This window comes from Trichosurus vulpecula, chromosome 4 (genome assembly GCF_011100635.1).
Source record: "Trichosurus vulpecula isolate mTriVul1 chromosome 4, mTriVul1.pri, whole genome shotgun sequence".
Taxonomy (NCBI): domain Eukaryota; kingdom Metazoa; phylum Chordata; class Mammalia; order Diprotodontia; family Phalangeridae; genus Trichosurus; species Trichosurus vulpecula.
The window spans coordinates 44,995,552-45,020,939 of record NC_050576.1 but is presented as its reverse complement, the minus strand read 5'-3'; the positions used below and the strand labels follow the sequence as shown (position 1 = coordinate 45,020,939).

General features: G+C 38.8%; 1 protein-coding gene across 2 annotated transcripts in view; it reads left to right on the top strand.

Annotated features, from left to right (window-relative positions):
• DNAI3 (dynein axonemal intermediate chain 3) overlaps positions 1-25,388 on the top strand; it is a 126,497-nt gene that overhangs the window by 81,580 nt on the left and 19,529 nt on the right. For both annotated transcript variants that reach the window (XM_036757334.1, XM_036757333.1), the window contains 7 exons: positions 4,199-4,285; positions 6,788-6,916; positions 10,726-10,799; positions 16,475-16,616; positions 19,551-19,638; positions 22,259-22,386; positions 23,365-23,428. In XM_036757334.1, coding sequence (XP_036613229.1) covers positions 4,199-4,285; positions 6,788-6,916; positions 10,726-10,799; positions 16,475-16,616; positions 19,551-19,638; positions 22,259-22,386; positions 23,365-23,428 — 712 coding nt within the window. The remainder of the gene's footprint in view (positions 1-4,198; positions 4,286-6,787; positions 6,917-10,725; positions 10,800-16,474; positions 16,617-19,550; positions 19,639-22,258; positions 22,387-23,364; positions 23,429-25,388) is intronic.

Sequence of the window (25,388 nt, the reverse complement as noted above, 5' to 3'; positions counted from 1 at the left end):
TCATGAAAACCCAATGAGGAGAGAGAAGGTGGTTAACAATGTCACCTGCTGCAGAGAGATAAAAAATGATGAAGCCTGACCAGAAAACCACCATTAAATTTGGCAATTAAGACACTGTTAGTAACTTTGGAGAGATTGTTTCAGTTGAGTGAAGCCCAAAGTCAGATTGCAAAGTGTTTCTAGGAGAGCAAGAGTTATGGAAATGAAGTCAGTTTGAGAAAGGAGGAGAGAAGTAAGATGATGGCTATACCATCCCCCCTTCCAAAAGCACCACATAGAAAAATTCTGAAGTTTATTTTGGGTCATCAGAAATCACATTATGATATATATGGTTTTAAATCTGAGAATGAAGTGCAATCTGAGAATCTCAAGTGAGTATAGTGGGGGTCATCTTATTTATTACAACTCTTCCATGGGGACCTGTGATCCCATCATTGTGGATCTTCCCTTTAATTATACATTAAGGATAATGGTGGATTAATTAGTCCATCAGAACCTACCCGTTGTAGGCAACTCTTATTCCTGTCCCCCATAAGTCTGCCCATAACAGGTTGACCTAATGTGCTGGGACCTTTCTTCAATTTTTTTGACATCAAGAAGATGCAAATGGAACACACAGTCTATCTATCAATTATCCCTCGCTCTCACCAAATGACCAGCCCATTTTCCTCTTTAATTACAAGTTTCTTTGGTGACATCCATTTGATTAATTCTCCTGGGTAATACCTTGTTTATAATGTGTTTCAGCCTGCATACACCCACCATGTTCCTCTTTATTGCTCCTCCTCAACTAATTTAAATCTTAAGAGACTGGTGAATTCTATGATTTTCCTTCATTCAACATCTCTTGAGGAATATTGATATTTAAAAACATGGACCTTTGTTTCAAGGAGAAGTTTTGGGTCCTTAAAAGAACTTGGCAGTTTCCCAAAGACAATACAGAACATTGTTAGCTTCCTCTTCCATTCTGGGCCCAGCAAAACTGCCTGAAAGGCCCTGTTTCAAGAGGGTGTCTTTCTGCATGTGTGTATACAAGCATCTTTATAAGAGATTAATAAAAGAAATAATCTTAAATTGACCAGAACATTTTTTCCTCCAATGATTTTTGATAAATGTTTTTTACTATTCATCATATTGATGATAAATAAGACACATTTCTCTTAAGTCAAAAGCAATGACTCCCATTACATAGAACATTTCCAAAGACTGAAAAACCCACTGGAAAGATCATTGAGAACCATAAGCTTGCCTTCCTGTTCTGTTCATAGCAAAAGATCTAAGCAGTGCAGTGCCTCAAATATAGTAGTCACTAGGTAAATGTTAGAAGAATGGATGAATTTAGGAATCTGAATGTGATGTTGGGTTTTTACATTTATTAATAATAAAATTGCATCAAAACAGAATAATTAAAACTTATTTATGTGCATTTATCACATGATATTAAACTTTAAAAAATGAATTTATTCATTTATACTTGTGTGTGGTGAGACCACCCACCAGCAATTAAAGAGTCTGAGGTCTCAAGGTAGAAACAGAAAACTTCTTTATTACGATCCTGCAAGAAAGGTCGATCTCAGGATAGATAATTGGTAGGGAGAGGCGGGGTACAGGAAGTGAAGCATAACTATATACCTTAGTGGTTCCATCCTCCTCCCGCCACTGACCTTCACCCTCATTGGTGGTGAAAAACATCTTTTTCCTTATTTGGTGAGGCTCATGCTGAGGTGGTAGTGGGGAGGAAGTGGGTCCAGCTACTCTAAGTGCTGGATTCCTATGGGTCAGGTGATTCAAAACTTAGGCCTAGCTAACAATCAGAAGCCCTGAGCCACGCTGAAAAATCCCCACCCCCATTCATCCCACTCAACTCACAGAAAGGCCGAGATCTGAATTCCATGAGAGGGTTTCACCATCCCACTCATACTCAGACATAATGTTAGCATCTTTTGGTTTGGAGGTCTTCCTTCCTCTCTCTCTCTCTCTCTCTCTCTCTCTCTCTCTCTCTCTCTCTCTCTCTCTCTCTTTCTCTTTCTTTTTTTCTTTCCAGAATGGAATGCTGTAGGAATTCACACTAAGGAGACTTTTACCAATGCAGATACGTGCCAGCCTTGCAACTGATAACATGATAAGTCACTGAAGAACAATGAGAGGCCAAGTAACTTGCCCAAAATCACAAGTCAGTATGTGTCCCAGGAAGGACTTGAACACAGCTCTCCTCAACTCCAAGGCTGGCCCTTGATCATTTTAGGTTTCTATATACTACGTCAGATAAGAACTCAAGTGGTAGTAGGCAATATCAGACCACACGTAATATTTTTCTCATCTCTAAGTCTGTCCATTTCACTGAAGAGATGTTCTAATATGTTCTCACTGCATGAAGCAGACTGGGTTCTTTTATTTTTTAACTTTTTATTCATTTTGAACTTAAATACAAAAAGACAAAAAAATTTCCAGGTACACAGCACAATACAAAAAAGAAGATTCAATATGAAACCAATGAATCTCCATTTTACACTGTTTACTATTTTTTTTTTGCAAAACTATATAATAAATACTATACATTGTTTTCAAAGCTACCCTGCTTTTCCATGCTTCCTTCTAAATTTTCTTTTGCTCTCTGCTGTGCACTTTTTTTTCTCTATCCCTCCCCAGCTCTCATTAGAGAAGGCCACCATTTGGCACAGATAGGGGTATGTGTGCATGTGTGTGTGTGTGTGTGTGTGTGTGTGTGTGTGTATGTAAAAGTATACTATAAATAATTCTATTCCTTTCTCTAGAGGCAGGTGGCATTCCTTCACAGGTCTTGTGTAGTTGATTTGAGTATTTTTAATACTCAAGAGGACTTAGTCATTCACAGCTATTCTTAGGACAATATTGTTGTTACTGTATACAGTGTTCTCTTGGTTCTACTGATTTCACTTTTCATCATTTCATTCAAGTCTTCCTGTGTTTTTCTAAAATCACTGAGCTTATCATTTCTCATAGCACAACAGTATTCCATCACAATCACAGATCACAACTTGCTTTGCTATTCCTCAATTGATGGGCATCCTCGCAATTTCCAGTTCTTTTCTACCACAAAGAGAGCTGCTATAAATATTTCAGAACATATAAATTCTTTTCCTTTTGCCCTAATCACCTTGTGAAACAGACCTAATAGTGGTATTGTTAGGTGAAAAGGTATACACAGTTTTATAACTGCATATAATTCTAGATTGATCTCCAAAATGGTTGGGTCAGTTCACAGTTCTACCAACAGTGTATTAGTATCCCAATTTTTCCACATTCCCCTCCAACATTTGTCACTTTCCCCTTCTGTCATTTCAGCCAATCTGATAGGTATAAGATGATATGTCAAAGTTGTTTTAATTTGTATTTCTCTAGTCAATGATGATTTAGAGCATTTTTTCATCTCTTCATTAAAAAACATTCTGTTCATAACCTTTGACCGTTTATCAGTTGGGGAATGACTCTAATTCTTATAAATTTGACAAAGTGCTCTATCTGTTTGAGATATGAGACCTTTATCTGAGAAACTGTCCATAAGAAAGTTTTCCCAGTTTTCTGCTTTCCTTCTAATTCTGGCTACAATGGTTTTATTTGTAAAAAACCTTTTAATTCAATGTAATCAAAATTATTCATTTTATACCTTATATTGCTCTCTATCTCTTGTTTCTTTATAAATTGTTCTCCTATCCATAAATCTGATAGGTAATGTGTCCCATATTCTAATTTTCTTATGATATCTCCTTTTATATCTTATATAACCATTTTGACCTTATCTTGGTAGATGGTATAAGATATTGGTCTATGCCCAGTTTCTGCCAGACTGCTTTCCAGCTTTCCCAACAATTTTTACCAAATAATGAATTCTTATCACAAAGACTGGGGGTTCTCAAAACCTCTACCAAGCTTAAAAGGCTTATAAGTGCAGGTCCAGTGATGTGCCCTTTGCCTCTTGACCCTGAATCTTCCTCGCTAAGCTCTATGTGGTCTGGCTCCACCGGGCTGGCTGTCTAGTGATGGATTTCCTAAAAGCGACTGACCAAGCCACTAAGGAGTTGGAGTCTATGTTGGTGAGGAAAGGATGCACTCTGACAAAAAATCAAACATCCTCTTGAAGTTTGAAGGAGACATCTGTCAGTTAAGTATTGTCATTTAACATGGTTTACTTCCTAACATTCATTTTTTTTTCCCCTAGGTAGTCTTATGGGACATCAGTGCACATGCTGAGCGCATCATCAACATCAAAGGCTCTGGTGGTGCTAGTAAGAAGGCCGTACTTAAGGTCAGTTATTTTCCAGCCTTACTTGCTTCAGCATGGGATCATTTTTATTTTCTCCCCCATTCAATAATTTTTCAAGAAATGTATTGCAAAGAGCTGTCAGGGTTAATAATAAGATCCCAATAAACAGAAATGCTAGTATTTTTCAGGTTTTCTCAGCTACTTGACAGAGCGGATCCCAAATATTCTCCTCTAGGTATTTGATTAGGAATTTGTATCTGTAGTGCCTGGGGCTCTCCTGTCTTTCATTCGGGGACCCCAAAATGCTGCTCAAGGTACTTGTAGCTAGTCACAACCATACCTTGGCAAGCTCCCACCAATGTTTGCTTTTATTAGTTAGCCAGAGGAAATAATTAGTTGAAAGCAATGGCGTCTAATGAAATGGCTAGTAAGAAAAGTAGTGATAAAATATTACCCCCATAAAAACTGTCTCCGAAATATACACGTCCTCAATGAGATCACACGTGGGGGCACCCCAGTAGGGAGGCACGCATAGCTAGACCAGAGCTCTGACTCAGCTTAGGGGTGGGGAGGGAAACTTAGTCGTGGCTTCGGGAGCCGGTCCCATTAGTGTGGATAACAATGTTCCCTCGGGGGCTGCCTCCCATCATGTTGCACCACTAGGAGATGGTGAAGTCCAGAGACTGAAGCAGCCGTCAAGAAAGTGATCCTTTACCCCCAGTCAACCTACAGAGACAGGGACCATTCAGGCAAGACAAAGGTAGAGGAAGAGATACGGTGCCTCTGTCATGCTCTGGGGGGATTCCTCTCTCTCCACCATCCTCAGAATGTTGAGCCTTCTCTTCTCCAGCTTTCTATGTCTTGGAGCTAGTGAGAGCTGGGGCAGTAGGAGAGCCAGGGGAATATGGGATAGGCCACTCTGTGAGTGGAAGGATCTTACTGGGTCCACATTCGCGCCTTTGCTAAACATCAACCCACCCTATCCCCACTCTCCACCCCATCTAGATTTAATAATACATTTTAGCCAATGAAAAAACCTCAGTTTCCCTACGTTTCCTTTTTCCAGCAAAGTATGTTGGCATGAACTCTGGCTGAGTTTGAGTCTCAGCCAACTTTGCCAATGACTTCGCTTTGGAACCTTAATGTACCTCAAGTCCTCATCTGTAAAATGGAGGTACATCTCATAACTGACATTGTCATAGTGCTTTCCAGTTTGCAAAGTGGTATGTACATATATATATATATATATATATATATATATATATATATACACATACATACACACACGTATATATATACATATATATATGTATGTATGTATATATATATATATATATACACACATTATCTCATTTGCTCATCTGTAAAATGGGGATAAAATAGCATCTTGTGAGGACCAAACAAGTTAACCTAGGTAAAGTGCTTTGTCAGCCCTGAAGCCCACGTAAACGCTAGCTATTATTATCATTACTGTTGGTGTTGTCATTATATAATCATCATCATCATCATCATCCGAAAAGTCTTTCTGTCAGGCATGATTTTACAGAAAGGGGAATTGGGCTTTGGACATTTTTAAGTAACTCTCCCACAGTCACATAGCTAATAAATGTTAGAGACAAGATTTAAATCCAGGCTTTCCTGACTTTAAGTCCAGAACTCTATTATTCTATACTATTAAGTGCTGACCACGTGCTAAGAAACAGGGATAAAAGAAAGGAAAACCACATTTCCTGCCATCAAAGAGCTCACGATGTAGGGGCTAGGTCATGAGGAAAACTGGCATCCACTATAAAGTGCCAACTAAAGGTGACATTATGTAGCTACAAAGGCAAGGTAGTAAGTGATGAGCTTATAGTGAAGTATAGGGAAATGGGGAAATGTGGGAAAACTATGGAAAAGACTCTTGCATGGACCCTTTGGGGCTTGTCCCATGTCATTAGCCCTTATCTTCATTAGTTCATTTCCAAAAAGATGACAGAATTTCATCCTCAATACTTAATTACTCCAAAATTTTCAAGTGAAGAACCATTAGTTCAAAGATTTAAAAACTCTGGTGGTTTTTGTGAACATGACAACCTTCAGAGGTGAGATCTTGGAAGAAACTGAAGGATGACGATTGGGCCAGTGATTTAATTGGTACAGGGACTTCCAAAAGATGAGACTCCCCCATCCAGTGCAGGTCACACCTTCTCTGCAATTTATAGTCTTATAAATCAGTCTAGTTACCTCGAGCACTGGGAGTGATCTGTCCAGGGTCACACAGCAAGCATATGTCAAGTCAAGAGACTTGAACCCAAGCCTTCCTCCTTCAATGCCTGCTTTCCATCCAACATACCATGATCTAAGATGGAAAAGGGAAAACCCATGGAAAGATCAGGGGCATAATAACAGACATTCCAATGTAGATGTTTTTATTTTTGCTACAATTTTCAAACTAAGTAATTTTAATCTGTGCAAAATAATACTTCACATTAGTTCATTTATTAATTCTCTGAAATTGTGGCCTGGGATCTTATTTTTAAATGTTTTAAAATCTTCCTCTAGCCCATATTTTTACTGGAACCAGACAGTAATAAGGAGGCACCATATGTGAGGCATTGTGCTGTATCATCGATAGAACGTGGACATAAGAAAATAATCACTGATTTACACTGGCTAACTGACAATTTTGAGGTGAGTTAAAATGGTTAGGGTTTTGTCTTGTTTTGGTTTTTTGCTCTTCTTCTGAAAATTTTTTCTCATGGAAATGGTTTGGCTTTATAATAGTACATTTTAAATCACAAATTGTTTTCATTCTAATTGGAGGTTTTTTAAATCACAAAAGAATCATGCCTTTGCCTTTCATGTTTTCATGCCTTTAAAAAATCTGCTGCACTATTGCAGAATGACAACTTCATGACTTCATGACATTTTATTCAGCATTCATTTATTGGCAAGCAAGGTCACAAACCTTCTGTTTGTGGGGGGGATTCTTGTATGAGGATGAGTCAGATGGCTTGGGAAGCCCCTTCCAGCTCTGAGATTCTCTGAAATCAGGACAATAATGAAATCTAGAATGTACCCTGAGTTCACTGACTCCAATTCGAATATCCTATCTACTTAGTGAAATTGTGCTTCCTGGACTTAAAAAATAATAATTTTCTACATGAATCAATTAAGCATTTATTAGCAGCCTATTTATTATAGAAGGACAAAGAATGAAACTATCCCTACCTGCAGTGCCACCAAAGTGATTTTCCAAATTCTACATCCAACCACGTCCACGCCTCCCTACTCAAGAAACTCCAGGGGCTCCCTATTGCCTCCAGGATCAAATACAAAATGCTGTGTTCGTGTTTCAACAATTCAGCTAGCAGCTGCTGTGGGGGTGTAAAACCAACAACAACCAGCACACAGAACGCTGCAAAAGCCCAGGTCCTTTTGATCTGCTTTATTAAAGAAAGCAACATTAAGGAGTTAACAATCGTACTTTAATCCAACATACGGATATCATTCACTCAGTTCAGGGGAAAAAGCCAGCACCCTGAACTTCAGAGCAAATATGGTCAAATTACAAACAGACCAAATACAATTTGTAGTTACCAACATCTGAGTTCAGCTGGGAGCTTGACAATGGCTGGCTCAGAGTCACGCATCACTCCTGCTGCAGCTCCAAGCTCTGAAAAAAGAAAGCCAACCTCTGGTTTTATATATCTTGTCCAGGGTCAAAGGTGAGTCACACATGGGACTCACCCACGTGACCTAAAATTGTCACAAAAATGCGACTTAAACGCATGTGATCTAAAAGCCTCTGATGTCACAAACATGTCACTCAAACCCATTTTGACTGTCCTTCATAACTGAGCCCCCTCCTACCGTTCCAGTTTTCTTACACCTTCTTCTCTTCCACACACTCTTCAGTCCAGTGCTACTGACCTCTTTGCTGTTCTAGGAAAAAGAAACTCTGTCTCTAAGCTATAGCTGTCCTCCATACCTAGAATGCTGTCCCCGCCCCCCATCTCTACCTACTGGCTTCCCTGGTTTCCTTTAAATCCCAACTAAAGTCCCATCTTCTGTAGGAAGCCTTTCCCACCCTTCTTAATCCAACTGCCTTCCCTCTTGTAATTGTTTTACTATTTATCCCATACCTAGCTTGTTTGTACATAGATGTTTGCTTGTTGGCTCGCCTATTAGATTGTGAATTCCTTAAGGGACTGTCTCTCCTCTCTTTTTGCATCTCTGGTACGTGGCACAGTGCCTGGCACACAGCAGGAGAAGGATAAATGTCCTGATTTTCAAGAGAAGAGAACAGAGTCTGCAAACTATAGGCCAGTGAAATTGACTTCAATTGCTAGGAAAATGCTAGAATTGATCATTATAGAAATGGTTAGGGGATATCGGAAAAGGGAAGTGGCAACTCCAAAGAGTCAGGATGGCTTTCTCAAGAACAGGTTGTGCCAGACTAACCTCATTTACTTTGTCACTACCTGGCATGGCAGTCCCTGCAGCCCCCCACATGTTGGCATCTGGGCAGAGACCCAGCTGACCCATCCTTATCACATCTCTGCCCCTCTACTTCTTTGACATACAAACTGCTATCTAGACTCACCTCTCCCATTTGTAGAATTGATGTTTTGAACCCAAGTAAAATACTTTTCATTTATCCCTATTAAATTTTATCTTAGATTTGACCCAACATTTTATGTGGTCAATTCACATCATTTCTCAGTGCTCTAGGCAATTCTATGAACTCCAAAGACTGTGCTAGCCTGAATTGGTAAACTGAATTTGTTCATCCAGGAGTTCCCTTTATCAATTAAATCTCACTACCAGTCCCTTTCCCTTGTCTGTCAAAATCTTCTGGGATCCTGCTTCTATGATCAAGTAAGTTTGCTGTCCCTTCTGGTTTCCTGTCACCCACAAATCTGACAGGCAGGCTATCTGTGTTATTAGAGAAGTTATTGATAAAAAATGTCACACATTGCTGGGCCCAACATGAATTTCTCCAGAGGGTTCCAGCCCAGACCTCCTTCCAAGTGAATACTGAACCATTCATTGAAACAATTAACCATTAATAATGGAAACATTAATAACTTTGTGTTTGGCTATCCAGCCCAATCTGAATCCACCTAACTCCAACTACTGTTGATATATTCTTTCTCCATCTTGTCCATGAAAATCGTGTAAGAGCTTTGGTCGATTGCTTTGCTGAGATCTCAGGATTATAGATAAAGAATGGACCTCAAAGGCCATCTCACCCAAGGCCTTGTGTTTTCAATCATATTTTTGGTTTACTTGTTCACAGATGAGGACACTGACACCAAGACAGATTAAGTGACTTGACCAAAGTCAAATGGCTAGTAAGAATCAGCAGCAGGATTAGAACACAGGGTCTCTGCCTCCAGAACTAGGCCTTTTCTGTATCACTTCCTTCAGGTAGGGAAGCTTGCTCTATGGCATTGCCCCCAATCTACCAGCCTAATATCCTGTTAATGGATGAGAAGTTAGTTACTAACAAAGTTATTCTGGCATAACCCGTTCTTGGTGAAGCTAGGGTGACTCTTTGTGAGGGCTTGCTTCCTTTTCTAAATCCCCTTAATAATAAATTCTAGATTTTGCCAGGAATCCAAGCTTGTTGATCTGTAGCATGCAGACTCCCAGGTCAGCGTTTCCCCTTCTCCAATGCTGGGGCCTCTCTCCCATTCTGGAGGGGCTTTTGACAGTCACTGACAGTGACTCAGAAATTTCTCCATCTCCTGGGATCGTTCATCTGGGCCAGTCAACTCGCAGTCATCCATGGTGGCTCAGCTAGGTGCTCTTTCTAGCCCCTTTCATTAGCCTTTTTTGTCTACCCATGAGTCCGAAGATCATTTTCCTCAGCTAAGAAAACAGAAGTGGCTCTATTTTCCTTCCCTTGTTAGTTATCATCATCCCATTTACCCTGAGTTGTGGTCTTATCCCTTCTCTGACCCTCCTCTTTTCCCAATATAGTGATTAAAGGGTTCACAGGCTAGATGTCTTTTAGAATGATCAGTTAATTCAATTAAGTAGATAATGCACTGGGCCTGAAGTCAGGAAGACTCATCTTCCTGAGTTCAAATCTGCCCTCAGACATTTACTGTGTGCCCCTGGGCTAGTCACTTAAACCTGTTTGCCTCAGTTTCCTCATCTGTAAAATGAGCTGGGGAAGGAACTGGCAAACCATTCTAGTATCTTTGTCAAGAGAACCCCAAATAGGGGCAGCTAGCTGGAGCACCGGCCCTGGAGTAAGGAGGACCTGAGTTCAAATCCAGCCTCAAAACACTTCCTAACTGTGTGACCCTGGGCAAGTCACTTAACCCAGATTGTCTCAAAAAACACAAATGGAGTCATGAAGAGTCAGACATGACTGATAAACCAGTGAATAACAACAACAAATTCAATTACTGTATTAGGAATCTACCTGTTATCAGAAGTCATTTTTCCTAAACCATTTCTTTTTTTTCTTTTTTTGTTCTTTTTAGCTCAACAGAATGGGATATGTTTTTGAGAATCGAAGCGGAATATCTTGTCAGCTTGTGACGTGTTCAATAGACTGGTATTTATATTTTGTAAACATTTAATCATCTACACTTACACAAAACACGTGGAATTCTAATGAGAATCTCATAAGTGCTCTGGTCATCTATTGTTCCTTGAACAGGCATAGCCTGCATGGCATTAATTTAGTTTTTAACAATGAAAGAGTGGAACACTGTAGCTTGCTGCTGGGTTATTATTATGCTATAATTCACATTCTATCACAAGTATAATAAGCATGTGCCCCCATCCATAAAAGAACCTTAAGGCAGTATGTCCATTTTTAGATATTCTGTTACTTCTAAATTTAAAGGATCCTTAACTTAAAGGATCAAGTGAGACAATAGAAATAAAACAATATATAAACCATAAATTCTAATAGAAATGCAAGCTGCTATCAATAATGATAGAAAATATTTAACAATATTCATATTATTAATAATGAGTACAAATATTTAACTGGCCACAAAACCTGTATTTAAAAAATAACTGCTATTTCAACATGTTTTCCCCATCTTGTAGTTATGAAGGGTTGGTTTGGGGTTTTTTTTTTGTATTAAATTTGATCTTATTAGATTCAACCTAGTGTCTAGTTTACTAAGTAAGATCTTTCCCTCACAACTTTGTGTCTTCTGTAAATATCAGCATTCATGTATGCCTTTATCTAAGTCACTGATTTGAAAAAAAACATCAAATACCTCAGGGCCAAGCACAGATGTTGAAGTATATCAATGGAGGACTTCTGCCATGTTGAAGCTGAATCATTAACAGCTGTTCTTTTGAGTTTGGCCATGCAAGCAGGTCTGAATCTAATTCAGGGGGTCTGAATGTGGGGTCCAGGTTAAACTTGTGTTTTTAAAATATATATATTTTTGATGCCTCCATTTCAACATATTTATTTTCTTTTGTAATACTAGTATTTCACTTGATGCATTTAAAAATGAGAAGGAAGACCATGGACCAAGGGGTCCGTGATGTAGAAAAAGGTTAATAATCCCTAATCTAATTATGTTATCATCTAGTCCCTATCTCTTCATTTCTCCACAAGGATATTATGTGATACTTCATCAAAAAGGCTTTGCTGAAATATAGGTAAACGAATCCTACAGCATCCCTCTCATCTACTGGTTTAGTAACCCTATCACAAAAGGCAGCTGAGGTTAGACTGGCCTAACCAGTTCTTGAGGAAGCCAGGCAGGGTCTTTGTAATCACTGCTTGCCTTTCCAGGGGTTCACCAAACATCCCTTTAATGACCCATTCAAGAATTTTTCCCAGAAACCAAAGTCAAGCTTACTAGCCTATAGTCAGCCTATATGTTTGCTTTCCTTTTTTTGGAAATTGGGACATTCGTCCTTCTCCCATCTTGTGGCACCTATTTAATTTTCCATGACCTTCCCAGTATTACTGACTGTGTCTCAGCATTCACATCTGCCAATTCTTTCATTCCCCAAAGATGTAATACATCTGAGCCAGGCGAAGGTAACATATTTATTAAGGGCTACTAGATACTCTCTTACCATCTCCTTATTCATCTTGGGTTTCAACTCCCTGTCAGTTACATCCAGTGTGAAGATACTTTTCCTTGGTAAGGAAAGAAGGAGTAAAATAAAGAGGTGGATCATTCTGCCTTCTCTCTGTTTCATTGACCTCAAGTAAAGGTCCCATCATTTCTCAAATTTTTCCTTCTCTTCTCCCGATATAATTTTTTTAAAAACCCAAATCCCCTTTTTGTGCAGCATCTTCATCTTTTTCTGAGTTTTTGCACTCCTGACTATTTTTATAGAATTTTGCCATGCTTTAAATTCATCCTATGTTATCTAGCCTTATTCCTATCATAAATGCATGTGTACATATATACACGTATATTTTCATCTAGGTTGGTCGGTTCCCTTTGCATCCATATAAGTCTCTTCAGACAAATACCATTTTTCTTCCTTCTTAAAACTGTTTCCCTTTGTGTCTGCAGAATTTCATTCTTGAGTATCTCCAGTCCTTATTAGGATGACTTTGTCAGTGGAATTTTATTTTTTTTCTTTTAGGTTTTATTTTATTTAATATTTTAGTTTTCAACATTGATTTCCACAAGATTTTGAGTTACAAATTTTCTCCCCATTTCTACCCTCCCCCCATTCCAAGATGGCATATATTCCGATTGCCTCGTTCCCCAGTCAGCCCTCCCCTCTTTCACCCCACACACACCCACATCCCCTTTCCCCTTATTTTCTTGTAGGGCAGGATAGGTTTCTATGCCCCATTCCCTATATATCTTGTTTCCCAGCCGCATGCAAAAAAACAACTTTTTTAAAAAATTTTTTTAAGTATCTGCTTTTAAAACTTTGAGTTCCAAATTCTCTCCCCTCTTCCCTTCCTACCCACCCTCCCTAGGAAGGCAAGCAATTGAACATAGATCACACATATATAATTATGTAAAACACTTCCACAATACTCATGTTGTGAAAGGCTAACTGTATTTCCTTCCATCCTATCCTGTCCCCCTTTATTTAATTTTCTCCCTTGACCCTGTCCCTTTTCAGAGGTGTTTGCTTTTGATTACCTCCTCTCCCTATCTGCCCTCCCTTCTATTACCCTCTCCCCCTTTTTTGTTCCCTTCCCCTTACTTTCCTATGGAGTAAGATACCCAATTGAGTGTGTATGTTATTCCTCCTCAAGTTGGATCTGATGACAGTGAGATTCACTCATTCCCCCTCACTTGCCCCCTCTTCCCTTCCAACAGAACTGCTTTTTCTTGCCACTTTTATGTGAGATAATTTACTCCATTCTATCTCTCCCTTTCTCCCTCTCTCAATATATTCCTCTCTCACCCCTTAAATTTATTTCATTTTTTTTAGATATCATCCCTTCATATTCAACTCATCCTGTGCCCTCTGTCTATATTCTCTTCAACTCCCATAATACTGAGAAAGGTCTCCTGAATTACACACATCATCTTTCCATGTAGGAATGTAAACATAATAGTTCAACTTTAGGAAGCCCCTTATGAATTCTCTTTCTAGTTTACTTTTTCATGCTTCTCTTGATTCTTGTATTTGAAAGTCAAATTTTTTATACAGCTCTGGTCTTTTCATTGAGAAAGCTTGAAAGTCCTCTATTTTATTGAAAATCCATATTTTGCTTTGGAGCATTATACTCAGTTTTGCTTGGTTTTAATCCTAGCTCCTTTGACCTCCGGAATATCATATTCCAAGCCCTTTGATCCCTTAATGTAGAAGCTGCTAGATCTTGTGTTATCCTGATTGTGTTTCCACAATATTCAAATTGTTTCTTTCTGGCTGCTTGCAGTATTTTGTCCTTGACCTGGAAACTCTGGAATTTGGCAACAGTATTCCTAGGAGTTTTCTTTTTGGGATCTTTTTCAAGAAGAGATTGGTGGATTTTTTCAATTTCTATTTTACCTTCTGGTTCTAGAATATCAGGGCAGTTTTCCTTGACAATTTCTTGAAAGATGATGTCTAGGCTCTTTTTTTGATCATGGCTTTCAGGTAGTCCAATAATTTTTAAATTATCTCTCCTGGATCTATTCTCCAGGTCAGTGGTTTTTCCAATGATATATTTCACATTGTCTTCATTTTTTCCATTCCTTTGGTTCTGTTTTATAATATCTTGGTTTGTCATAAAGTCACTAGCTTCCACCTGCTCCAATCTAATTTTTAAGGTAGTATTTTCTTCAGTGGTCTTTTGGACCTCATTCTCCATTTGGTTAATTCTGCCTTTCAAGGCGTTCTTCTTCTCATTGACTGTTTGGAGCTCTTTTGACATTTGGGTTAGTCTATTCTTTAAGGTGCTATTTTCTTCAGTATTTTGGGGTCTCCTTTTTAGCAAGTCATTGACTTGTTTTTCATGGTTTTCTTGCATCACCCTCATTTCTCATCCCAATTTTTTCTCTACTTCTCTTACTTGCTTTTTCAAATCCTTTTTGAGTTCTTCCATGGCCTGAGCCCAATTCTTATTTTTCTTGGAGGCTTTTGATGTAGGCTCTTTGACTTTGTTGACTTCTTCTGGCTGTGTGTTATGGTCTTCTTTGTCACCAAAAAAGGAATCCAGAGTTTGAATTTGAGTCTGATTTTGAGTCTGAGTTCATTTTCTCTGCCTGTTCATGTTCCCAGCCAACTACTTGACCCTTGAGCTTTTTTGTCAGAATATGACTGCTTGTAGAGTAGAGAGCACTTTGTCCCAAGCTTTAGGGTCCAAGCACTGCTGTTTTCAGAACTACTTCTACTCCACCGTCACCCCAGGCTCTGTCATAGCAGCACTCCTCCTCCCCCAAGAACCGCCAACCAGGACCGCAATACAGAACCGAGCAGGGCACAGCAAGAGAATCTGCCTTTGTGCCCACTAAGCACTCCTTGTACTCCTGCTCTGATCAGCTGCTAGATTCCTCCCACCTGAGCCAGGGACTCGGGAAGCAGCTGATGCTGGAGCTCTGGAAGCATCCTCAGGACCTTCCTGCTGCTGCTATGGCCACCGCTGCACCACTTCCTCCACCCCCAGAGTTAGCAGCCAACCACTCTGAACTCAATCCTACAGTTTTCTAACCTGCTCTTTGGCGTCTGTGGGTTGAGAAGTCTGGTAACTGCCACAGCTCACTGTTTCATGGCCCCAAGGCCTGTTCCAGCTGGCTGACTCAGGGTCTGGTTGGTCCCGGCACGGCCCACGCTGGGTGGCCTTCTGCTCTCAGCACCGTGCAATAGACCCTTCCCAGCGACCATCCAGGCTCTCCTGGGCTGGAAACCTGTTTCCCTGTAATATTTTGTGGGTACTACAACTCTAGAATTTCTTCAGAGCCATTTTTTACAGGTGTTTGGAGGGATTTGGGGGGAGCTTAAGCAAATCCCTGCTTTCCAGCAGCCACATCAATGGAATTTTGAAGTCCGTGGGAATCTTCCTATCCTTTCTCTGACTCTTTTGGAAATCCACTTTCCAAAAATCTAAGGCTCCTGTTGAACTATGACCAGATTTCCTCTCTTGTATCACAAACTTGGAAGGGAACGGTTACTTCTCCCCAAGGGTCTCTATCATTTCTACTCTAGAAAACAGTGTCTCTTTACTACTAAGAATCAGATCCAGAATTGCATTTCCCTTTGTCGTCCCTCTACTTTGGAAGGAGGAGATCATCATTAAAGGAGGCTAAGAAGGTATTGGTTGCTCTCATTTCCCAGAGAGCTCTAGCAGATATCTGAATAACTAAGCCCCCATCTCTACATCACCCTGTCTCTCTGGACAGTTTTGGAGTCCTGATCAACACAGCAGCAAATGAGGACTTTAGGAAACTGACATTGAAGCATTCTTCCAACCTTTTGGCAAAGATGGACTTGAAGCCCAAAATAAGACACACATTTTCAGACATAGCCAAAGTGTCAACTTCCTTTTTACTTGGCTATATTTATTTCAAAAAAGGACTGAGGAGCAGTGATAGTAATACATAAAAAGAGGAGAAAAAGAAAACATCATCAATGAGATATGTAAAAAATACACAAAACAAGGGAGAAGGAAGTTTAGAAGGGAATGTAGACTACCTCATTAAATTTAACATACACTTAAAAAGAAACTATAAATAACAGAAGTTTCATAAGCAATTCTCTATTCTTCGCATATTGAAACATTTGTGCTTGTGGATGTTTAAGATCATAATTTTTTTTAAGTAGAGGATGACTTGCATGTTTTCCCATTGTTAGCACAATATGCTTCTGGGATATCAGACCAACAAGGCCTCCACCAACACCAACTGATAAAAAAAAGGAAGAAACTGTAGAGGTTCCTCATGATGTGCCTTCTACTTTTTTACATTTAGATCTCTCTTGGAGGCCTCATATTAGGGTAGGTATCATGGCAAAAAAAATTCCTCCATCCTAATTGTGTATATTATATAAAATACTATGAGGTAGGGGTGGGATTCAAATCTGGACTTTCATCAGGGAAGGGAGTTCACCAGAACTCTAGGGCATCCAGAGGATTTTGTGACTTGCTCAGGATCACACAGGCACCATAAGTCAGAGCAGGTTCCTGAATGCTCTCCGAGGCTGGTTCTCACTACACTGACTCACTTATTACACAATAGAGATGTACTGAAAGTAAGACAACCCAGGTTAATATAGGCATGTGCCATGCTTCAAATGAGGGCGACTGTGATCATATCAGCACATAAGACAAGCAGTCAATTGCATATAAAGCCAGTCACCCAACATGGGGGTATGTAAGAAGCAGAAGACCTCAGGGTGGCATAGTTATTTGAAAGGCTGCCGTGTGAGAGACGGAGTAGTCTTGCTCTCTGTAGCCACGAAGGACAGAACTAAGGACAATGAGTGCAAAGAGCAAAGAAATAGACTTTTGTACAATCTGAGAGACAACTACCTAAAAAGGATAACTGTCTGAAAGTGGCAAGGGCACCTGAAGAGGTGGCAGATTCTCCCTCACTAGAGGTCCAAAAGCAAAGGTTGGATTGGATGATCATTGTTGGGTGTGCTGTGGAAGCAAACTATCGCTTAGCTATAGGATAAACTAGGTGGCCTCTGAGGTACCTCCCAATTCTGAGATCCTGTTGTTATAAACAAGTTGTATTAGAAAAGTCCATCTGCCATCAGTTGCAGGAATTTGGGATTTGCTTTCCCATAGAAACAGTGCCATAAATTGTGGTTGGGCTCTTGGTCCACAAAAGCTTATTTCACTAATAATGTCACCAAAATATCATAGATATGCAACGAAAGTTGTAGAGAGCAATAATGTTACAATACTATTAAACAAAATGGAAAATAATATAATTTCACAAGAAATAAATGGGTTTCTTAATTTTCTTGGAAGTTGGCACTTGAGGAAAAGTGGCTTTAACCAGGATAGGAGGAAAATTTTGAGAAATTACAGAAAAGATTTTAGTGTATTTTGAAAGGTTTAAGAAAAGTGCCTCCACTAACACTTTCCTAATGGTGGCAAAGAGCTTACCATAGAGGGAGAGAGGAAGGCAGATTTTCCTGACTGAGAGTTAGGAGAGGGAAAGGGAATTAAAGATGGTGAGTATCTATAAGGAAGACATAGAGGTTACCTGAAGTCAGATGAAATGAGCTATGATTAAGTGCTAAAAGACAGCGGGAAGAGGGCAAACATGCTTGATGGAAGAGGAGGGGGAAAAGAATATTGGGTCAGATGGTTTGCCACACTGGCCACCAGTACATCCGGGCTGCTGTCATCAGCAGGAACAGGGAGAAAGCTTAGCAGCCTTGGGGGTTTCTGGGGGATTCCTGGACAAGATGCCCGAAAGACAGATGATTCTCATTTAAGGAGTGGTTGTATTCTGCAAAAAGAGTAAGAAGTATTCTTAGCATGGAATATTTTACCTGTCAGATTTGTGGATAAGGGAAGACTTTATGACCAAACAGGAGATAGAGAGCATTATGGGATAGAAAATGGATGATTTTGATTACATCAAATTAAAAAGGTTCTGCACAAACAAAGCCAATGCAGCAGAAGGAAAAAAGGAAACTGGGGGAAATTTTTATGGCAAGTTTCTCTGAAAAGGCCTCATTTCTCAAATATATAGAGAACTGAGTCAAATTTAAAAGAATATGGGTCATTCCCAAATTGATAAATGGTCAAAGAATGTGAACAGTCAATTTTCAGAAGAAATCAAAGCTATCTATAGTCATATTTTAAAAATGCTCTAAGACACTATCGATTAGAGAAATGTAAATTAAAACAACTCTGAGATACCACTTCAAACCTATCAGATTGGATAACATGGCAGAAAAAGAAAAATGATAAATGCTGGAGGGGATGTGGAAAAATGGGGACACTGATGTTGGTGTAGTTAAGAACTAGACCTGCCATTCTAGAGAGCAATTAGGGAGCAATTTGGAACTATATCCAAAGGGCTACAAAACTGTGCATACCCTTTGACCCAATCATACCGAGACTAGGTCTGTACCCCAAAGAGATCAAAGAAAAAGGAAAATAACATATATGTGTGTGTGTGTGTGTGTATACATACATATACATATATATATATATATATATAAATATATATATATTTGTGTATATATATATATACACAAATATTTATAGCATTCTTTTTATGGTGGTAAAGAATTGGAAATGGAGTGAATGCCCATCTATTGGGGAATGGCTAAACAAGTTGTAGGATATGAACGTAATGGAATACTATTGTGATATAAGAAGTGACAAGCAGGATGTTATCAGAAAAACTTGGGAAGACTTACATAAACTGGTGCAAAATGAAATAAGCAGAACCAGGAAAACATTGTACACAGTAATAGCAACATTGTATGATGACCAACTTTAACAGACTTAGCTCTTCTCAACAATATAATGATCTAAGACATTTCCAAAGGACTTATGATGAAAAATGCTATCTACCTCTAGAGAAAGAAATTATGGCATCTGACTGTAGATTGAAGCATAATTTTTTTTACTTTATCATTTTTGTTTGTGTGTAAGATTTTTTGTCTGCATTTTCTTTTAATATAGAAATATGTATAGAAATAACATAAGAATAATATTGAAATGTTTTGCATGACTACATGTATAATCTATATCAATTTTTTTTGCCTTCTCCAACAGGAAGATTGAAGGGTGGGAGGGAGGGACAGAATACAGAAATCAAAATGAACATTTAAAATTTTTGTTTACATGTAATTGAGAAAAATAAAATTGAATATAAATGTAAAAAAGAATTATTCTCTAGAATAATTTAAGTAAATGTGCTAAGAATTTTTATGTATTTTTCATTTTCTCTTCAAAAAGATAACCTTGGCTAAAAGTGGCACAACTTTAGACCATTGCCCAGTCAAACTCAGCTTTAGAGAAGACTATCTCCTTTACCATGCTCAAGGTAACAGTCTGTCCTCTCTGAGAAGGTTCTTGAATGGGTAGTTTGAGTTGCTGTTATTGTCTGAGCAAACTGTTTTTGTTCCCAAACCTCACCCAAATATGTGCCAGCCTAATTATAGGAAAAGCAGAGTTGAAACCACAAAAATGGAGCTTTCAGAAGCAGTGTCCACCATGGTAGAGCTGTCCACACAGAAGGTTAGGAACTGAATCTAGGTTTTAAAACACAAGGTTTTAAAAAATTAAATGACACTTCATCTTTAGTCTGACCAGATTTTTATTTTAAATTTTCAGTTGGTGGTTTTGTTGGACAACTTGTGGAAAGACTGAAGTTCAATTCTCATATTCCCTAAAGGGTGAGAAGATAAGAGATAGACAAAAAATGAATGATGGCATCATGTTTTTGTGCTCAGGGGTACCTGCCTTTTTAAAAACCAAATATATGAAATAGTATCATGTAATCACTGAGAGGAAACATGGCACAATGAATACAGAGCAGGATTTTAGGTCAGGAAGAGTTGGGTTCAAATTCTACCCCTTACACACATTAATTATGTAACCATGAGCAAATTCTTTAACCTCTCTGAGCCTCTGGCAACTTAAATTGTATGTGTTTCCTAATATGCATCAGTACAGGGAAAGCCACCCCCCCCCCCAGGCTGATGAGTAACAGATGTTTGGCATATAGTAGGAGCCTAATAAATGCGTGCTGATTGACTAACTGGATGCTTTTATTTTAAGGATAGATTGTTACTTTGAACAAGATGAGCTATATTAAGTTTACTGTGAAATACTAATTATTTTAGTGAGGAAGGAAGGAAACAATTGTGTTCTGGGGTGGAAGTCATTTCATGATAAGATGTCTGAATGTAACTACATTATTGATTAGTTAGAACAAAGGTCAAAATCAATGCCAAATTTGGAAAAGGGGAATGAGAAGAAGACTTGTGAAATCACCACAGACAGTAAAGAGATAAAGGAAATTGCTAGAAAGCAGTAGACACAATTAACATGCCAAAAAAAATGAATACTTGCAAAAAATACCCAAAGTGACACAACTAGAAATAGATAAGCTAAAAGAGAAATTTGACATCAGAAAAAGAATTTGAATAGGTCAATGACAAACTCTTATATAAACACACACACACAATCACCAGGATGAAAGGATTTCAAATATTCAAAACCAAATAATTTAGATGTTCATAAAAACTGTTTTCTCCAAAAAGAGAAATGTTAAGCCAACCTTAAGCTAACCTAATTTTTTTAAAAGGGCAAAAAATCAAGTGAACAAAATCTTAAAATGAATTGATGATGTCATAATAAACAGAAAAAAATAAAAGTGATCAGAACTTACTCTATGTAGTTATGGACTAGTAAAACTGAGAATTTAAAAGAACCAAGGATTACCTACAAAAATATGGAATGTCCAAGTGAGCAGAAATGCAAAATAGAAATCTTAAAAAATACATTTCAAGAAAAAGCAATTGAACTAGCCAAAATAAAGGAACCAACAATGACCACAACAGAAGGATTTATAGAATTCTATCCAATTAACACTTATACTACACAAATTTTTCTCAAAAAGTGATGGGAAAACACACCCTACCAGACTCCTTTTATGAGACAAATGCAATCCTAATATTTGAACAAGGGAAGAATGAAGTAAAAACAAATAGAACATAAGGCCAATGTCATTAATATCTATTGAAAATTTAAAATAAAATCCTGGCAAAAAGCTTAAAATGATATATCCAAAAATTACTCAATATGGTCAAGTTGGATTTATATCAGGAATACAAGGATGGCTCAACATTAGGAAAACAAAACAAAAACATCCCAAACCACAGAAAGAGCCTTTGACAAAGTACTACACTTAATTATGCTCAAAAAACCTTGAAAAGCATAGGCATTGAAGGATCTTTTTTAAAATGATAAACAGTATATATCTAAATCAGGAGTCAGCAACCTGGCTGGGTGAAGCCTCTGAGCTAAGAATTTTTTTTAACATTTTAAAACACTTTATTTAAAAATGTAAAACCATTCTTAGTTCTACTCAGGTACAAAAATAGGCTGCAGTTTGCTTCCCCTGATCTAAATCAAAAGCTAGATGCTAGGCACTGGGAGACCACTAAATGCTTTTCCAATAAATTCTAAAACAAATGATGGTTCCTTTCCCCAGTGTTATTTGACATTGTCCTAGAAATGCTAGCAAAAAAAAAGGAGACAAAAGAAAAAATTAAAGACATAAGGCTAAAGAGAAAGTATTTGCTGATGACGTGATGGTTGACTTAGAAAGTCCTGACCCAGGGGTGGGGAACCTGTGACCTTAAGGCCACATGTGGTCCTCTAGATCCTTAGGTACAGTTTAATTTGTTCTGTGAAGTTTGGATTCAGTCAAAGGGCCACACTTGGGGACCTAGAGAATGACATGAGGGCTCAAGGCCACAGGTTCCCTGCCCCTGAGTCCTGACCTATCACAGAAGAGCAAATGCTTCTGGGCTCCATTTTGATCAGCAATAACTGTGGTGATTTGTGCTTGATTAGGAACAAGGTAAAGAACATTGTTTTGTGACTGGTTTTTTTAACTATAAAATGTGTTTCTTCCATCCAAACATTTCTGAAAGATGCCCAGACACTCCAGCAGAAAGCCCTGATTGCAGGAGAGGACCCCTACCACAACCTAGAATCTGGTTTGGCCAAAATCCTCAGGCCAATGGAGGATTATAACACAAAGTTCTTCGTTGGAACAGAGGTAAGTTGAAATAGAGTCCTGTTAGAAGATCACACAAACTGGAGCATATTTTATATTTTTCTTGTTGGTAAAGGAATTTGCCATTTTCATACCTATAAACTTTCAATATTTTAATCAATAATTTCAATTTTTTTAACCAGCTGTATCATTCTCTCTAGTCTAAGGGTTCTTTTGTGAACATAAAAAAGATCATAAAATATGTCATTCACTGCTGAAACCAACCAATCATCCAATACTCTATTTGGTGAGCACCTACCACATTTGTGGCACTGTGCAGGCTACTTGTGCAAAGTCTAAGGCATGGTTCTTGTCCTCAATGAGCTGAGCTAACCCAAGAGAAGAGACACAAATGCAGGAAAAAGTCAATGATAATAATAATAGCTAGCATTTATGTAGTGCTAACACACAGCTAAGTTCTTTAAGCTTTGCTTTACACATATTATCTATGGTAGCTACTATTACTATCCCCATTTAACAAATGAGAAAACCCATTTCATAGATTCTCATGACTATCATTTTACAGATTATCCCCATTTTACAGGTGAGTTGGAGTTTTCCTTCAAATATTATTGGCTAGCCTCTCTCCTAATGGTTCCTGTGGCTCCTCATCGCCATCTTTTCCTGAAGCACAAGCAGCTGCTTCCTCCTCTTGAGGGTCCAGCTGTCCCCCAGCTTTATCCTACCTGGATAATGGATATATACATACATACATACATATATATATAGAAAGATAGATAGATATGAAAACTTGTTTAAGAATAAAAATTCAGTTAATCAATCATTTGGAGGAGGCTCTAAGTGGCATTAGATAATATCTGATTCTTTTTCCAACTGTATTAATTGGCTTTTCACTAAATTCAATTGGAGGGGGAGGGATGGTATTATGGTAAATGCCATCATAGTCAAAGAGCATTACTAAAGAGTTTTATCTTTCCATTATGTTGTCATTATACTTATGGGACTTGTGTAACATTTTAGGATGGGGAAGTGATATACGCAGATTGGAAGATGGAAAGAGATCACGATTCTGGAAGATTAATAAGTAAGTTGCCATGGTTGCTTTCTTCATAAAACTGCTCCATTTGCCTCTAGCCTCTAGAAGAGGAATTGAGAAACACAGGTTGCTTCTGAGGAGATCTTTCTAATTGGAATGTGAGTTGTGTCTGTATAATGTGGAAATGACAGGCTGATATTGTCAGTTATAAAAAATAAAAAAATACGTGAAAAAATCAAACTAGACAGATTGAATGGGTCACTATAAAAAAGTTAGCCCCACAACCCCAGCCTCTACTCAAGTTCCACCTTGAGAGCTTCCTCCTGATTCCAAGGTGTGCCTGGCTTTCAAATGCCAGCAAAACCCGGATTCCAGGATCAGAGTCTGGAGGTCCCCACCATCCTAAAAAGGCTTCAGGTGTGACCCAGTGATGCTGGCCTATGTAAGCTCATCACCAAATTGGCAGTGAGGTGATGAATTTACAACCACAATTCTCACAGACCACTTGAGTTTTATGGTAGGTTGAACTTTGTATGGGTGGAATCTGTGCTTAGCCTTATACTATTTAATGTGTGTGTGTGTGTGTGTGTGTGTGTGTGTGTGTGTGTGTGTGTGTGTGTGTGTGAATGATTTGGATAAAGGCAGAGATGATGTGCTCATCAAATCTGCAGATGACACCCAACTGGGAGAGATGGTCCACACATTCAGTGACAAAACCAGAATCCAAAAAGATTTCAGAAAACGAGATCATTGAGTCAAATCTAATAGGTAGAAATCTGGTAGAGATAAATGTCAACCTTCATCCAAAAAAATCAACCTCACCCAAACAAGATGGGGGAGTGTGGCTAGGCCATAGTTTGTTTGAAAAAAGGTCTGGGGGTTTTAGTTGACTTTAAATTCAATATAAGCAATTGTTTTATGTGGCAGCCGAGAGAGTTAAAGCCGTCTTAGGCTGCATTCAGAGAGGTCTGGCATCCAGGATCAGGGAGGACACAGTCCCTCTGGTTAGCCTATGTCTGCCATATTCTTTTCTATTCTCAGTGCCATGTTTTAGGAAGAACTTTGGCAAGGTGGAGTTTGGGCAGAACAGAACAAAGCAGTCAGGAGATGATGAAGGTCTTGGAGATCACATAAAACGAGGGTCATTTGAAAGAAGTAGGGATGATTTGCCTGGAAAAAAGACTTGGGGTGGTAGTGGTGATGATGACGATTATGATGATGATGATGACGATGGTGGTGGTGATGATGATGAAGAAGAATAGCTAGCATTTACATGAGAGCATCTGGTTAGCACAGTGGATAGAGTCCTGGGCTTGGAATCAGGAAGACTCATCTTCATGAGTTCAAAGCCAGCCCCAGACACTTATTAGCTAGGTGACCCTGGGCAACTCACTTAACCCTGTTTACCTCAGTTTCCTTGTCTTTAAAATGAGCTGGAGAAAGAAATGGCAAACCACTCCAGTATCTTTGCCAAGAAAACCCCAAATGGATCACAAAGAGTAGGACAGGACTGAAATGACTGAACAAAAGAAGCACTTCCATAGCATTTTAAGATTTGCAAAGCGCTTTATAAATTTCACCTCATTTTACCTGATTTTCGAGTATCTGAATGACAATCACACAAACACAGCCCTGCTGAGTTAAAGGCCCACATTCTTTGTCTTTACACAACCACTCCTCCACTGAGGTGCAATGCAGCCCTGACTTTCTGGTGCTGACTACATTGATTTCAAGTGAAAAAACAGTTCTTTATGGACTCACCTCCCAGCACTCTGATAAGTGACAGCAATCTATAAAGATGCTCCCACTTGCCACACGTCATGAGAGACCCTTGCCAGGTGGGGATTCAAGAGGCTAATTAAGTCCCTGCCTTCACGGAGCACTATTGATGGAACTAGTTTATGAATCGTTGAACAAGATCAATTTAGTTTTGGTTCACAAAGGATACTTTGTGCCCTTCCCAGTTCCCATCACCATTGTCTCTAGCTATAGGGGAGTCAAGGGAACA